The sequence below is a fragment of the Lynx canadensis genome, chromosome E1 (assembly GCF_007474595.2).
Source record: "Lynx canadensis isolate LIC74 chromosome E1, mLynCan4.pri.v2, whole genome shotgun sequence".
NCBI lineage: Eukaryota > Metazoa > Chordata > Mammalia > Carnivora > Felidae > Lynx > Lynx canadensis.
The window spans coordinates 42,094,010-42,108,566 of record NC_044316.2 but is presented as its reverse complement, the minus strand read 5'-3'; the positions used below and the strand labels follow the sequence as shown (position 1 = coordinate 42,108,566).

At 59.5% G+C, this 14,557-nt stretch overlaps 1 protein-coding gene across 1 annotated transcript; it reads right to left on the bottom strand.

Moving 5' to 3' along the window:
• Window positions 1-5,592: 5,592 nt before the first annotated feature.
• On the bottom strand, window positions 5,593-11,979 carry ADAM11 (ADAM metallopeptidase domain 11). The gene is made up of 20 exons (XM_030296540.1): window positions 11,966-11,979; window positions 11,834-11,897; window positions 11,397-11,471; window positions 11,245-11,316; window positions 10,870-11,036; window positions 10,251-10,335; window positions 10,041-10,131; window positions 9,857-9,908; window positions 9,255-9,354; window positions 9,090-9,161; window positions 8,884-8,976; window positions 8,405-8,485; window positions 7,834-7,884; window positions 7,655-7,718; window positions 7,328-7,427; window positions 6,984-7,103; window positions 6,722-6,890; window positions 6,516-6,630; window positions 6,338-6,428; window positions 5,593-5,717 (listed from the first exon to the last, which is right to left on the bottom strand). Exons 1-20 carry the CDS (start codon window positions 11,977-11,979, stop codon window positions 5,669-5,671), a joined length of 1,725 nt encoding a protein of 574 aa, XP_030152400.1. The 3' UTR covers window positions 5,593-5,668.
• Between the last annotated feature and the right edge of the window lie 2,578 nt (window positions 11,980-14,557).

Below are 14,557 nucleotides of genomic sequence, written 5' to 3'. Positions count from 1 at the left end.
TAATTCATGGTCAGATGGACCACGTGAATGGGGAGAGCAGAGGGCAGGCGAGCATCAGGGGCATTGTGTCAGCCGTCTGGAGGACCAGGTGGTACCTTGTCCCCTTACAGCTGACCTGGAGGGCTGTGTGTGACCGAGTGGAAGGCTCTCGTGGGGCTCCGCGTGGACGATGTTATCCGTGGCTTCACAGCCTCGTCAATCTCGTAGAGCAGGGAGACACTTCTCTCCCGAAGGGTCAGGTGACGACGGGCCCCCGCTGACTCCCACGTCATTGCAAGGGCTTCCCGGGCGCGCTCTGGGACTTGTCACCAGGGATGGTCTTTAGGCTGTAAGACCTTAGACCTCTTACACAATAGCCATAGCTGAGGCCCAGCCCCGACAACGCTTGTTTCCTGCCTTTTCTTTCAACACCAGAAGGCCTGAAGGGCCCCCATGGAGGCTGGAGCCCGGCCAGCGGTGCAGAGGGTTTCAGGGGCTGGTGGGAGGGCCTCGGGGATCTGTGTGCGGGTGGGATGCAGCTCTTACTCCCTTACTACCTCTGTGGCTTCTCAAGAAACGAGAATGGAACTCCAGCTTCAAAGCCCAGAAGTTGATGCTCAGCCGCTGCTGGACAGCCCTTTGCCTGAGAAGCGCTTTGGGCCAGAGGAGGCTTCCTGGGCATTGAGCCTCCGGGCCGGGGCTGCCCCTGGCGTCCGCTGTGCTTCTGAAAGGGTGATAGAAATCCCACACTCCCTGCGGCACGTTCCCCAGGGCCGGAACCGCTTCCAGGGCCGGAAGCATCTAGCTCTCTCACTCTAGATGAAGTTAAAATTCCCCAATCCTTCCAAGGTCATCCTGCCCTCGTTCATTTCCCCTCTTCTGGCCTTGCCTTCTTTCAGTTTCCTGGGTTTAGAGAGTGATACTTAGTAATTCTCGTCTAGACCTGTGCCGTCCAGCATGGTAGCCGCCGGCCGCAGGTGGCTTTGGGGCACTTGCAGTGTGGCTAGTGTGGCCTTAGGTCCAAAATACACTCCTGATTTCAAAGACTCAGTACAAACAACAACAACAACAGAACAATGTAACATCTCAATGATCATTTTATGTCGATTACATGTTGAAATGAGAATATTTTGGACATACTGGGTTTGCTTAGTAGTATTAATATTCATTTTACCTACTTCTTTTTTTAATGAGGTTACTAAAAAATTTAAAGACACATACGTAGCTAGCCTTCCTGGGCCGCCCATTTTATTCTATTGGACATCACTGGTCTAGACACTGGGATGAGCTATAATCAATTTATAGTCATTCCTTCGACTCAACGAACACACTCTGAGCACCTCCAAAGTGCAGGGTGGGCTTAGTGACCCCGGCTGTCCATCGTGGCCACCTTCAACTCAGGAGGGCACCAAGGAGGCCCACACACAGAACCGGGAACTGAAATCTGAACCCATGATCCATCCAGAAATTCTGAACAGGTGAGTGCCAGGTTCGGGAGGGTGACTCCGAGACAGTCCGGGGTGGTAATCCTATCAAGGGATCTTCGACTTTTGAAAAGACACGTACCTGGGGATTCTCACAATAGTGGCCTTTACAGCAAATTTTGAACTTCTGGTCCCCCTCCACAGTCTTTAGGAAACACTCTGCCAGAACCACCTGTGACATGTTCTGAAACCAGAGTAAGTACTTTTCCAGACTGTTTCCAGATCTGATATTCCATTCCAGCCCATGGAGCCTTCCACCACGGCAGATAGGAGGTATGCAGGCAGCAGAGGGCAGCAGAGGGCTGGGGCTCCCTCCCTAGAGTTCCCATGGCCAGCCATCCTCGCGCACCTCTGGGCACTCACACAGGTGACTTCTCAAGCTCCGGGCTTCGGCCTGAGGCTGAGAAGCAGATGTCGAGAGTGAGCGCTGACCTTCACGAGTCACCAGTAACAAGCCTCACTCGTGCCCTCTTCCAGAAGCCGCATCTTTCACTACCTGAAGGGTCAGCCGTGTGACGCCTCAGAGTCTGAAGGTCAGGACAGACCGAGAAACAAGAAGGGAGTGGACATGAGGAAGGAGAGTGGAGAGGCAGCAGCAGGAATGAAGAAAAGTTAAAAAGAAGGTTTCCCACCCAGAGCAGACAGGACAAGTCTAGAGGCAGGCAGTGACTGGTGGGTTTGAGAGGGATTCCAGCTGGGCTGCCTGGTCAGCTAGGGTGAAGAGATGGGGGGTAGAGTGTTCCCGAAATCCTGGGGGGACTCAGATGTCACCACAGGGTGGGGACCAGGAACCGGGGCTGGTGCTGCCCTGAATCCTACTCTCTCTGCTTGTGAGCTGCCGTGGTCCTGGGACACCTGCCCTTTCGGCAGTGGGGGGCTAGGCTTCTGGGGCTGCTCATTGTCTCCAAGCTCACGACCGCTGCTGCTATTTCCTGCTCCCATGACCTCTACAGTATCTTGGCATCTTACGTTGCCTTCATTCCCTGCCCCCGCCTCGCATCTTATCTTTCCCCTGAATAAGCAGGACCTCCAGAGCCAGACACCTCCAGGCCCAAAGCCTCTAAAGGGGAAGATGGGAAGATAGGTTCCTGTGGGGTGGGAGGGGCTCGAAGCCTTGGCCTTGCTCAGTCCCTCTCTGGCATGGTGGGGGAGTGGCAGGGGTGAGAGACAGCAAACTCTGCAGGCTGAAGAGCAGGTGCCCCACGACCAGATTAGCGGTTTTATCCACCTTTCTGGAACCTCTTTGGAGGCAAGAGAGGCTTCTCTGACCTTAACCATAAAAGGGAAGCTGGGTCTCCTGCCTTTGGGTAAGAGGCTTCCTATTCACCTCCGCTTCTGCTTTGCCGAAGCCAGAGGAAGGCAGTTATCTTTGCTGGGAGAGCCGAGGAAGCGGAAGGGCTGGCCCTCCACCCAGTCTGCGCCTATTTCCTGGCCGGGAATGGAAAACTACACCCCTCGCCCGGGTCTCCCGGCGCCTGGTCCTGGGTGCTCACTTCCTCCCCTCAGTGGCCCAGTCATCATGTTCCCTCTGGGGCCAGGGAAGGGTCCCGAGTCACAGTGAGGTCATTTACAGAAAAAGAGACACAGGTTGGTGTGAGCTCCGTGGAAGCCCCAGGACATGATCTTTAATTGATGTTCCTGTCCCTGCCTCCCCACCCCGAGCCCCAGATGACATATTTACAGGATGCTGTATGGAGCCAGTTCCAGGCCCAGGCCAGGGCAGCCTCCGCTCCTCCCTGGGTGCTGCCGGGGTGGGCCCGGCCCGGGTGGGGCGGGAGGATGCAGACGGCTGGGAGCCAGGTGGACTGGTCGCAGGAGGTCTTGAGTCCTCCACATCCCCACGCCCACTCCCGTGTGTGTGCACACACAGGCATGTCTGCGTGTGTAGAGGTATTCACACTTGTGCAGAGATGTGGATCCAAATGCTTGTGCCAGATGCATCGCCGGCTGCGTGCACACGCGTACCACCAGAGTGTCTTCCGGTACCGGTACGGCAGCAGCGGTGCAAACCCCAGCCCTTCCCCTCCTGCTTGTGGGGCTGGTGGAGCAGGACTGGCCAGAGGGTGCCCCGCCCCCCCCTTCTCTTGGGCAGTGCCAGCTGGACCGCAGTATGAGGACCCCACCGTAGCCACATCCGGCCACCCATAAGGGTGTCAATGGGTCTCAGTCCCCAGTTTGCCCTGAGGGGTGGTGCAGATAAACAGGGAGCCATTTCCTCCTCACAGATGCCCCAGAAACAGAGGGACTATAACAGCTCAAAGGCCCTGGGGTGTTCAGAAACCCCTGCTGTGTCTGGGTGGAGTATTCCTGGGGAGAGGGGCTCTGCTCATTTGTGGCTTTCATCCCATAAGGTAGCTTGATCCCCATCTTGCCCTTGCCAGCTGGTTTTTAGCAGTCGAGCCAAGGCTTCACTGTCCCATGGGTCTTGAGGGAAGGCCATGCATGGGCAGGACTGAGTTCATGGGAGGGCTGAGGAATCCCGTCCAGCCTCGGCCTCTCAGGCTCGGCTGCAGTGGGAATCGGAGGACGTAATGGGGAGAACAACTGTAAACTTACTACTCAGCCCTGGAATGGGGGTAAGGAGCAGAATGAGTTTGACAGGGCCTTGAGGACTTTTCTAGAAGCTGAGGATCATATAGGAGACCTGCCTTTTCTTACCTCCTCTTGTACATTGAAGGCAAAAGCCCTCACCCTCCAGTCACAGGGCCACCCCTGGCTTTTCCTGCTTGGGAGAATCCTCCCTGGGAAGATGGCCCAGCCTGGGACCTCTAGGCCACAAGGGGGGGTGGGGGGGGCACCTAAACCCTGAGTCAGCCCCGGAATCACCCTTCTTGAAAGGGGGAAGGTGCCTTTTTAGTTCAGGGACTGTATTTTCTAGACCCCCAAATACATGCGTCCTGGCAGGGACAGCAGGATGGTCACTTTGAAATTGTAGACAATCTGGGACATGTGGTCGTCGCACCCATGACTTAGGCCTTGGGCACAGAACAGGCAGCTTTGGTTTGAATCAGCGCTCATTCTGCTCTCCAAGCTCCGCAGGGCTGGGCCGAGGGGCAAGCAAGGACGCCCTACCCCTGCATGGCTTGGGGACAGCTATGTTCAATGAGAGGATTCCAGGTGTGATCATCCAGGGAAAGGGCCCCAGGGAAGGGCCAGGCCTCAGTTCCTCTGGTCCCTCCTGGAAATGTCAAAATATCCCAACTTCCCTCGCCCCAGCACCCCCAAAGTTACATTCATCAGTTAAGATTCAGTTAAAAAAAAAGTGTAGATGTCAGCCCCCTCCCCCTAAGTCCCAGAGAGCTAAAACCCTGGTCCCAGCTGCCTGGTTTTGAGGAAGGGCCTTCCCAGGCCATGCCCACTGTGGGGAGGGCATCCCTCTAGCCCCCCCCCTCCCACCTTGAGCTGCGGCAGTCCGTGATGATGGAAGCTACATTCACACAGGGAGAGTTGGTGTACAAGGCCAAAGCCGCATGAGGTGGGGTGAGGGACCATGAGGGAAAGGCCCCAGGCCTGGTCTACCCTGGTGATGTGAAGGGCGAGGCCACACACCCCCCCACCCAAACCCCCATGGGACCAGGAGTTGAAGGGCTTGGGCCCGGAAGACATTTGCATGGTGCCTCCCTCCGTGGCTGGGCGGGGGCAGCCTCGTGGTTCAGGGCGGAGACGGTGGGCGCCAGGCTTGGAGGGAGGGGGTGGCACTTAGGCCCCTCCGGACCTGGAACGGAGAGGGGGCATCAGGGGAGGATGTGAGGCAGGGCCCAGAGGGAGAGCCCCTGAGCCAGGCCCTAGGAGGTCAGTGCTGGGCCCTAGAGGCGGCAAGTCACAGGCTGGCCAGGGAGGGGATCTGGTGGGAAGTTCAGACAGCGGTGACATGGAAGACAAAACAGATGGGACGCAGAGGTAGCTCCTCTCCCCGGGGATGGGGACTACAGGGGACACAGCTCCAGGGCCCACCTGGGCAGGGGTGAAGTGGCCATTGGAAGGGCAGGAGTAAATGGACCAAGGCCTGGGAGGGCAGGTGGGCAGGAGGAAGGGGCAAGGGCAGGCTGAGGGCTTTCTTTCCGGAGCGGGGCTCTCCCACCCCTGTAGTGACAGCAGTGACAGCAGGGGTGGGGAATCAGCCCCTGGCTCCCCCATCGACAGAATGTGAGGTGACGAATGAGATGGAGGAGACAGGCACAGCGGGAGGGATGACGTGGCCGGCGTCACACTGCCCCCTGCTGGGTCGGGTCGTACCTTCCCCGGCGGATGTTTCTTCAGGAGCCAAGGAGAGGACAGGCAGAGAGGGAAAGAAAAGGAGCCATCTGTGACCTTGCCCTTCTCTCAGAGAGGGCCTTTCTGGCTCCCATGAGACCCCTTGCCCCAGAGATTAGCCAGGGTCCCTAGGACCTGGTCACTAAAGATAGGCCTAGAGAGAGATACCTGGGTTTGAGTCCTGATTCTGCAACTAACGTACCACATGACCCTGGGCCTCAGGTCCCTCCTCTGCACCTTGAAGGGGTGAGACCAGCTCCAGGGCCCCAGACTCAGATGCTCACACAACACTGTAGGCTAGGTGGGGACTAGGGGCCTAGGGACAGAGGACACAGCCCTGTTTTAGGCAGCCCCTGCTCAGCTCCACTCCATGGCCGTGCTGAGACATACTGAGGGCCAGTCTTCTTTTGCAAGAGAAGCTAGAAATCAGGATTGCTAATGTAAACCTCTTGGTTTTTTTAAATGTGAGCAAAACAAGACCCTGTGGCTGGCTCAGACTCTGGCTTATTAGCTAACTTCTCAGAAAGGCCCCCTCAGCTCCAACACTCTGGGGTTCCAATACCCACTCTCCACACACAATGAACACCTAGTGGTGTGGGGGCCGCATGTGTGTCTCTTACTTAAATCCCCAGCCCGTGCCGCCCAGGACGATGGCTGCAACCAGGACAGCCCCCGCGATGGAGCCGATGATGATGTTGGTACCGCTGGGACCTGGGGAGGAGGGCAGGGCTCGGTTGGCAGGGACAGGCGTGGAGAAGGGGAGAGACAGAGCCCCATCCCGGCCAGCTGCAGTCTCACCCTTATATCTCTCCGTCTCCCCTGTGGGTGGAGACGTGGGCAGGGGGTTGTGAATGCTGCAGTCTTTTCCTGTCCAGTCGGGCTGACAGATGCACTTCCCTTCGTTGCTGCAGACCTGGAGGTGGGGTGGGGCCAACAGACGTGAGAGGGGCTCTGTCCCGCCCGTCGTGAGCTCCTCCCACCATCCCCAGCCTCCAGGCACGCACTCCGTGGTGGGAGCAGATCCGGCGTTCCCCGCTGCCGGGGCAAGTGCTGAAGTTGAAGGCAGAGGCAGGCAGGCAGCGATGATCCAGGCACAGCATGTTGGGCCCACAGGCTGTGCCATCCTCCACGTAACTCAGGTCGGAGCCGTCAGCCAGCTGGACGTGGCCACCCCTGGGGGAGCCGGCATGGCCAGCCTCAGCCCTTGTCCCCCACCCCCATCGCGGCTGCAGTCTGCCCCACCCCAGACCGGGTCCCAGCCCAAACCTGCAGTCCAGCTCCTTGCCCTGGTGGTAGAAGGTGACACTGTTGATGTCCCCCCCTAGATCTCCCAGTCGAGGAGTTCCAGAGATGTTCACACAGAGGAGGAAGCCACAGAGCACGTCCCTGTTGGGGCAGCATGGAGACAGTGAGCCCCAAGTCTGACCTTCAACCCAACTACTACTACTATTACTTCTGAACTTGAATCTGCCTTCTCCCCACCGCCTAATTTTTCACATATTCTCTGTTGGGACTCATAGGCTCATCCTAGAACCTTCTGTCCCAACTCTGACAAAAACCCTCCCCAGCTCCAGAGCTGGGGAGGCCAACCAGGAGCCTTGGCAACTCACTGTTTATTGCACTGGACCCAGCCTGACCCCTTGCGTCCACAGTTCCCACGCTCTGTCCCCTCCACGTTCAGCTTCTCATAGCAGAAGCGATCAGCAGCCCCTGTAAGGAGATGATGCCAAGCGTCACCCACTCACCCCAGCACCCGCCCGGGTACCTCAGGCTTGCATCTCCAACACTCTGGCCTGATCCCCAGTCCAGCTGGGTTCCTGAGATCCTGGAGAGCCACGCACTCGTAAGAGGGTATTTTTAGCGAGAACTTGCCCCTCCTCAGCCTCTTGATTCTGGGTCCTCCAGAGACCCTCTCCCACTCCCAGCCAAAGACTCACCGTGGCCCCAAAGGGCTTGGCACTGCCGGTCCCGGGTTTTGCAGCGACCTCCATAGCAGCGGCCCTAAGGAAAAACAGGAGACAAGGGACTGAGACACGGAGTGGTCAGAATGGATACAAGACAAGAGACTGTACTGAGCCGGAGGCCCTGAGGAGGAGGAGCCCCCACCCCATCATACCTGTTCGTGATCACAGTAGTAACCATCCAGCTTGTGCAGGTTAGGGGGACACTGTGGAGAGAGGTGCTGGACTGAGAGCCGAGGGATGAAGGGGTGCCAAATGCGCCCCTCGTGGGGCTCATAGTTCAGTGCTCTTTCATGTCAAGGACAAGAGGTCTGGCTCAGAACTCAGGCTACGACGACGCAGACTGGCAAATCCCATAGCCTCTCCCTGTATCCTGTACCTACTTCACAGAGCTGGGAGAACTAAATGGAACTAAGTACGTGGCACGTAATAAGGACTTAAGAGATGTTAACTAATATTATTACACACTTTGATCCCGAGTACACACCAGGCACCGTGCCAGGCCCTGGGAACCCCAGCCAGACTATAGTGATATAATGACTGAAGAAACAAAACCAGGAGGCATGAAGAACCGGTTTCTCAGTCGAGGAAACTGAGGCTGACCAGCGGTGGCGACACCAGCAGCGGAGGGAAGAGCCTCAGAGACACGTAGCTCCGCGGAGCCAAAGCGATAGGGATAGGGGTTGCCTCGCCCAGGGTCCCTCAGGGCGGCTGGGCCGGACGGACCTGGCTCGAGTCCCCGGTGCAGGTCTCCGCGATGTCGCACTCGTTCACCGCCTCTCGACAGGACACACCCCGCGGCTCGTACTGGGAAAGGGATCGTGGCTCAGTCCAGAACCGCCGACTCCCCGCCCGCCTTTCTCGAGGCCCCTCACTCATCTCGGCAACTCCTCGCCCGCCCCTCGGCCCCTCCCGGCCCACTCAGCACCGCCCCCAGGCCCGCTCACGGTTCCGCCCCTCCCACCACCTCCGGATAGGTGCCTCGCCCGTTCCTCGTAGCCCTGCCTTTAACAGGCCCTTTGGGAGGCGCACGCCCCGCCCCTCTCCCGCTCCATTGGCGCTTTCTTTGCGTCAAGTCCCGCCCCACATTTACTCCGCCTCCGGCGGCTCCTCCTCCCTAAGCACCGCCCCTTATCGGGAAGTCCGCGGCCCCCCTCCTCTCCTAGGTGTGCTTCCGTCCCGCCCTGATGGTAGTTGCCCCTTACCTTGCAGCGGCGACAGCAGAGCCCGTCGCTGCACATGGCGTCGTGAGTCAGGGTGCATTTCTTGCAGCAATTCCCGCCCGCACGGCTGCACTCCTGAGGGACGCGGGGACAAGGGCAGGGAGGTGGACAAGTCCTGAACCTCCCCACCCAGACGTTCTCTGGCGCGCGCCCCTGTCACCCACCTGGAGCCCTCACTAGTCTCTCACCTGCACCGAGCCACAGTCGCACTCCTCTCCCGCCTCCACGAAGCCGTTTCCACACTCAGGCGGGTCCAGGAGCTGGACGGGGGAGGGGTGTCGGGAGTCTGGCCGGGACCCTGTCCAAACCTCGTTCCCACGTGCCCCCCCCCCTACACCCCCAGGGGCTAGTACCTTGAGAGGCTTGTTGAAGAGACAGCTCCCGCCTCCTTCCTGCAGAAACTGGTTGTATTCGTCGATGCTGCAGCGCGAGAACTTGCGGGGCAGGTAGAATCTGGGCAGGGGTAAGGGACGGAGCCGCTGAGTCCAGGCCCACTCTCTCGCCCCTTCTCAAGATTGGGGATGGGGTGCATAGGGGTAGTAGGTCACCATCTCGAGGAGCCTGAGGATCTGTGTGTCCGGAGACTGCATAATAATCCTCCTGCCACCAAGCAGAAGTGGGCAGGGGACGTTGCTCCTGTCTCCCACCCACCTCCAAACCTCAGGACTCAGTAGTTGGGAGGTTGGAGCGCTAAGGCGGAAAGGTGCCTCCAAATGAGGCTTTGGCGGCACCCAGTGGCGACAGCGCGCACTACAGCCTAGCAGTTTTTGTGTCCAGCTAGGGAATGTGGGTCTCCTGGTGCAGGGTCCTCAGAAAACTGAAAACTGAGCTTATTGAAATCCTAAGTGGTCCCAATAGTTGGGCCTCCCGAGGCCACTGGGTCCAGACTACCACCCACTGGGTCCAGATTCTCCCTCGCCCAAGACCCTCCCCTAGTTTGTCCCTAAGAACTCACCCAGTGTCCTCCATGATGCAGCCCAGCCAGTTGTCCGGGCATTTGCAGTCCCCTGAGGAGTGAGCCAAGTGGATATAAGGGAGGGTGGAGGACTGCCCCCCTCCCATGTACACTCTCTTCACTTCTAGAGCTGCTGGGAGTGGGTCTAGGCTGGTTGTGGGGCCACATGGGTCTTCATTGATACCTGCTGAGCTCCGGTGTTTATTCCACATCATGCCCAGGTTCTGTCCCAGCGTTTGGGCCAGGGTCACTGCCATGGCCCCCATGTTGTCATACTTGAGGTGAGAAGATGGAACACAAAGATGTCTACATCCGTCCAAAGGCACAGGGCTCATGCCCTTCACAGCCCCTCTGTCTTCAACCCCCACCCCCAGCCATACCCCACACTGCTTACCTCATTCACACCCCCACCCCTGGATAGCGAGCAGATGCCCCCCACGTAGGCGGCCCCACTACTGGTGCTCTGGAAAGTTCTGCCCCTGGAAAGGAGAGGATTGTCAGGAGAACCCCCTGCCTTGCCTATGGTGCCTTCCCTAGGCTGTGAAGGGGAGGCTGGGGAGCCTCCTACACTAGAGCCCTTCTTTGGGGAGGTGAGCACTGCCTTTCCTGTCAGCCTGTGTGACCTCAGGCAAGCCCCTTCCTCTCTCTGTTTGTCCATAAGTCAAATGAGAGGCTCCTATAAGATCATCTCTAATCATAAGGAGTTTTATCAGATTTTTTTCTTCTTTCGGGCATTGGGTCTTGAGGAAGGAATGCTGGGACAGTTTGAAAAGAGAAGAGGGGACAAAAGGGAGATGATAGGCAGAGGAAGATCACTGGGGGCAGGGAAGACGGGCATCAGCCTAAGATGTAAGGGACATTGTCCAGCCTGTGACAAGTGGCTGGGGGCTGGTGCAAGGTGAGCCCAGTGCCCGGGCCCTGCAAGGGCACCTGACGCAGAGCAGGTGTTCAGCAACCCTGTGCACTGCAGCAACCATGAGAGGCTGACAGGATGTGGGGGCTGTGGGACTCACGAGAAGAGATGGGTGGCATCACTGGGCTCAGGCAGGCCCTCCCGCCGATAGACCATGAGCCGAGCTAAGGTCTCCAAGAGGTCATCCTGCACCTGGATCTTGTCCCCGTCGGCCCACGTTTCCATGGCAACCAGCACGATGCGGGTATTGAGCTGCTCCTTGTACATCTGGGCTCAGAGGGGAGAAGATGAGGGTGGGGCTGGAGGGCAGGAGAGTGTGTGTGGGGGGGGACAGGGCTGGGGGAGGGCCTCAGTCTGTCTCTCCCTATCCGAGGCTGACAGGGCACCCACCCCCCAAGCTCACCCGAAGCCTGTGTGTGGTGGGGCATTGGGGCAGGGGCGACAGAGGAGTGGGAAGGGAAGAGAGGCGGCTCACCACATCTGCCAGGTTCACAACGGACTTGGCAAAGTTGCTGGTGAGGACCACCGACTGGCGCATCTGCTCAAACTGGGAGGAAAGAGAGTGGGCGGAGGCCCAGGCTGCTTCGTGCCCCCCTCCCAGAGTTGCCCCCAGGCTGGGGATCTTACCAGCTGGTGGTCGTTGACCACGATCAGCTCCACGTACTTGGTCTCACTGTGCACAGTAGGGTGGCCCCGGCGGACCTGGGGGGTGGGTGGGCACTTGGAATCAGTCCCCTCCATGCCCAGCGTCAGGGCCAAGCCATGGACAGGCTCGAGGGTGCTGAACTCCAGTCAGGGACAATGCCAGTACCCCACTGGTGGGGATCCCTTCTCTCCCCAGCCTTGGTATGAGGACAGGCAGTCTCAGTTTGTCCATCGTGTGGACAGGTGTAGACACGGGTGTTAGGAGATGGGGTGGGGGGCTTCCTCCCGGGCATGGTTCCCTGGCCCCCAGCCACATCAGTCTGAGCCTTCCTTTGCCCCAGTCCTGGATGGGGTGTCCTGCTCTGGACCGCAGCCTGAGGTCTCTGCAGCCCGAGGTCTGTGCGGGCCCCCGTACCTGCCTTTTCCTTCTCAGCCTCGGCCGGTTCACAGGAGCAGAATGAGCAGGGGCAGCAAATAGGCAGCCTGGGGGGAGGGGTCAGGTGAGGGGGGCACAGCCGGCCCCCTCCCCAGCCCCGCTTTCCCTCCCTTACCTGGTTCCCTGCATCCGAGGGGGGCTGGGAGGAGAGGGGTCCGGTAAATGAGGTGGGGAAGGGGTCCCTGCAATGAGGGGGAATTAGTTCTTGGGGGGCTGGCCAGGTCTGCTCTGAGTCCAGATGGGGAGGGACAGCTCCAGCCCTTCCCCCCACCCCACCCCAGGGTGACCCAGAACTGGCCAGAGCTCCCATGTCGGATCTGATCTCCCAGATGCTCAGATTCCGGGGTCAAGACCTGGGGTCGCCCTGAGAGATAGGGGCAAAGGACACTGGAGCCCAAAGGGAGGTTACTTGAGGGACAGAGGGGACATTGGAGCTGAGGGCACAGGGGGATGGAACCAGAGCTGGGGTGACTGAGGAGGGCAGGAAGGCTGAGGTTACCAAGGGAGGAGGCAGCGACAGCCATTGGGACAAGCCATCGGGATGTGCATAGGAGGGCTGTCAGAGGACTGTGAGGGGCTCACCTGGGGGGGTTCCTGAGGCCTGGCCATCTCGCGGGGCTCCACGATGTAGGTGAAGTTCCCGTCCGAGAAGACCCCACTGCGGAGAGAGAGGTGCAGCTCCCCACCATGCATCCCCAGGCCGGCGCTGGAGGCTCTTCCCGCCGCCCAGCCCCTCCCCATACTCACTGCAGCCCCTGGCAGGTGGAGAGGGCGGCAAAGGAGTGGGGGTTCCCGCGGAGCTTCCCCTGGTAGTAGCAGTGGTCTCCGGCCCCCTGGAGGAGCAGGAGGTGAGCAGACATGCCCCCTGCCCTGGCAGGAGAGGTCAGGGCCACCAAAGCTGCTCGGTGCGCAGGTGGCTGCGGTTCCTGGGGGTCCTGCTTCCCCTCCGGGTGTGCTCCTAATTGGCTGTTTCGCCTGGACAAGTTCCTAGCCCTCTCCTTTCCCAGTTCCTAGCCTCCTTCACCTCACCTACAAGATGAGGAAGCTGGACTACATCAGTGGCTCTCAACCATCTGGTGCACGGTTCACAGATTCCTCCGAGAAGAGCTACTGCTCGTGTGCCAGGCACTGTTCTGAGCACTTACCACAGATGAGCTCGCTTGATCAGATGAAAGCTGTGGACCCCCACCCCGCCCCCCAGCGCACACACACGCAACTGCACACACAGTGCGTTCTCGGACACCACTGCCTCCGTGGACCCCCTCTGGACACGGTCTGTGGCTGAGGAACCGTGAACAGCCTGTGTCCACTTGGCTGGGGCTCTCGGGTCAGAGGGGCCAGCACCCCCTCCCTGCTCCTGCAGAATTGTGCTCCAGTTACTGAACTGGCTGGTTGAGGGGTGCGGGGTGGGGGTGGGGAGGAAGGAGGCTATTTATAGACACTCATTCATCTTTGCTCAGGCCCCTGGGCTTCTGGGGCTGGGACCCTGGTGTCCCAGGCAGCCAGGAATTCCCAAGGCCTTGGTGCTGAGCAAGAAGGGCATTTCCCCAACTGTCCCCTCCTAGAAGAGTCTGGGGGGCATGGAGCAGGGAGGGTCCCTGAAAGCCTCGATGTCAGGTAGAGAGGCTGGCTGGGAGTCAGACCTTGGGAGCTGGGTGAAGGGAGTTCGGGCTCCACGCCATTCGCCATGGTGACTCAGACTCTGGGAGCCTCCGTGGTGGGGACAGATGGAGGACCCCAAAGGGGCTGGGCCCACCTGAGTATAGGTGTACCTCGGATCCCATCTCCAGGGACCACCCGTCTCTTCGTCCCACCTCCCTTGTCCCCTTCCCAAGGCACTCACGGTGCTGTGCTGGGTTGTCCCCTCCCGGCTAAAATGGCGCTCCACATACTGTGAGGAGAGGAGGTGACTGGAACAGACAGAAGGGGCAGGAGGAAGGAAGGGGGGTCACCGCTGGGGTTGGGTCAGGCTTGGGTCCTGCCCCAGCTCAGATTCAGGCCGCAGGACCCGGCCCTGCCCCCATCACCCCCTCCCCCCAGCCGCGTCTAGGCTGTGCTTTTGCCCACCCGCCTGCTGCCCTTTCTCCCCGGCTCCCGGCCACACTCACTGGTTCAGCTCCAGGTCCAGAGTGAAGTTTGAGTTGAAGGCTGGGATGACGAAACTCACCTGGGCCAGGTGGACAGGCTGGGGGTGGGGAGAGGGCAGAGGGGAGTCAACCTGAGGAATCCCAGAATAGGGAGTAGCACTGGGGAGGAAGGGATGGCCCAGCCCAGCAGCTGATGGGACCATTGATTTGGGTGGGAGATGCTTTGTACAAGCTCATCTTCCTCCAAGACCCTGTGCCTTTCCTGGGAGCAGGGACAGGAGAACGCACCCCTGGGTACAGCCCAACCCACCCTCTGGGCCCGGGGCACTGTGAGCAGCACGGGGGTGGGGGGGGGGCAGGGGCCAGCCCATCCATCTGGTGTAGGTGCCTCCTGGGGCCAGTCTACCCAAGCAGCGGGGATGGAAGGCAGCTCAGCCCGCCCACTGCTTCACACCACCCTCCCCCCGTTGGCAGCCCCCCCACCTCACGTGGACTAAAGGGAAGCCCCCAGAAGTAGCATGGGAAAGGGGCAAGCCGGAGATGGGGTGCAGTGTGATCCTTGGGCTCTGTAAAGCAGGCCCCTCCCTTCCTGTATCCTGACCCCAGCCTCAATTTAGAGC